Source organism: Austrofundulus limnaeus, unplaced genomic scaffold (genome assembly GCF_001266775.1).
Source record: "Austrofundulus limnaeus strain Quisiro unplaced genomic scaffold, Austrofundulus_limnaeus-1.0 Scaffold72, whole genome shotgun sequence".
Classification (NCBI taxonomy): Eukaryota; Metazoa; Chordata; class Actinopteri; order Cyprinodontiformes; family Rivulidae; genus Austrofundulus; species Austrofundulus limnaeus.
The window spans coordinates 1698834-1700673 of NW_013952474.1; the positions used below are offsets into that span (position 1 = coordinate 1698834).

A 1840-nucleotide genomic window follows, 5' to 3' on the forward strand; every position below is an offset into this window, starting at 1 on the left:
AACCACTTCTCCACTGTACTGTGTATAACAATATGTACAAAAATACACAATAAATGTCAATGATTCCACAAGTGAACTGGCTCAAAACCAAAATGTTCTTTACATAAACTCATAAACCCAGTTTGGGGTAAGAGAGAGCCATGTAATATTTTGGTACAAAAGGATCAGTGTTTTATGTTTTGCAGACATTATAATTTAGTTTGGGGTTATTTGACAATGACCTAAAAATGCATTTTATCTCTTTCTTACAGATGGATATTTTCTTCTGAACTGTTGTTGATGGATTTATTACTATCAACCATATTTTAGTAAGTAAAGTTCCTAATTTTTTATGCCACAATCCAAACTTATCTTAGATGTTTACGGATGTCTTCTTGCTTTTGTGGTTAGTTTAACAAGTTCTGTTCTGTTCACTGAACTCTCCTGTCTCTTTCTCCTCATTTTCAGGTTAGAAAACTGAGTGAAAAATGGGTGACTGGAGCTTTTTGGGGCGGTTGCTGGAAAATGCTCAGGAACACTCAACTGTTATTGGAAAGGTGACTCCAAATAAACAACAATATAGTAAAACTTTCTGCACAATGTCCTCACTCACACTGACACCAAAATATTTTGTGCATAGGTTACTAAAGAAAGAGGTTTAGTAAACAAAAGTGTGGAAATCTAATTCCTTTAAGTTCCTCATGAGGTCTCAATGTAAACTGATGATCAGATAAATAATTTACAATACAATTTAAGTTAACACAATGCAACAGATAAGATTACTGTTTAATACAAAACAATATAATTCAATGCAGTTTATTGCAATACAGAACAATACTGTACAGTACAGTGCAATATGATACAGTGCATTCATTACAATACAATACAACACAATATGATTCAATATGATACAGTATGATATGATACGATTCAATATGTAGTCATACAAATCAATATAAAATGATACAATAAAATACACGACGATACAGTATGATACTAAAATTCATGTGGCTTTAAACAAGGCCCTGTTTATRTGTTGTCTGAAAACTTCTTTCAGTTCATGAAAAAGTTTTATCTAAAACTGCTGTTTTGCTTTTTTTTTTATCCTTTTCCTTTCCAGGTTTGGCTCACTGTCCTTTTTATTTTCCGCATCCTGGTTCTGGGTACAGCAGCCGAGGAGGTTTGGGGTGACGAGCAGTCAGACTTTACCTGRAATACACAGCAGCCTGGTTGTGAGAACGTCTGCTATGACGAGGCTTTCCCCATCTCTCACATTCGCTTCTGGGTGCTGCAGATCATCTTTGTCTCCACACCTACCCTCATCTACCTGGGCCATGTGCTACACATTGTCCGCATGGAGGAGAAGAGACGGGAGAGGGAGGAAGACCTCAGAAAGGCAGCACAGCACCTGGAGGACTATGACCCCTTGTATCACAATGGGATTGGCGATGGCGGAGGAAGAGGTGGGAAGAAAGAAAAACCCCCAATTCGTGATGAGCATGGGAAGATCCGGATCCGCGGGGCGTTACTAAGAACCTATATCTTCAACATCATCTTCAAGACGCTGTTTGAAGTGGGCTTCATATTGGGACAGTACTTCCTCTACGGCTTCCACCTGAGGCCGCTGTATAAGTGTCGCCGCTGGCCCTGCCCGAACACCGTAGACTGCTTCATCTCCAGGTTAGAGACAAAATCCAAAACTGAACTCACCCTATCTCTAAGGGAGGGTCCAGCTACCCTGCAGAGAAAACTCACTTCGGTCTCGTTCTTTCGGTCACTACCCAGCATTCCAGAAGTGAGAGTAGGAATGTAGACTGACCAGTAAATACAGTGGGGTGCGAAAGTTTGGGCAGCCTTGTTA

At 39.7% G+C, this 1840-nt stretch overlaps 1 protein-coding gene across 1 annotated transcript in view; it reads left to right on the plus strand.

The window, feature by feature from the left end:
- LOC106519168 (gap junction alpha-3 protein) overlaps positions 1 to 1840 on the plus strand; it is a 9712-nt gene that overhangs the window by 3809 nt on the left and 4063 nt on the right. The window contains exons 2-4 of the mRNA XM_014010722.1: positions 252 to 308; positions 448 to 536; positions 1100 to 1659. Of these exons, the coding sequence (XP_013866176.1) occupies positions 468 to 536; positions 1100 to 1659 (629 nt within the window). The 5' untranslated portion in view covers positions 252 to 308; positions 448 to 467. The remainder of the gene's footprint in view (positions 1 to 251; positions 309 to 447; positions 537 to 1099; positions 1660 to 1840) is intronic.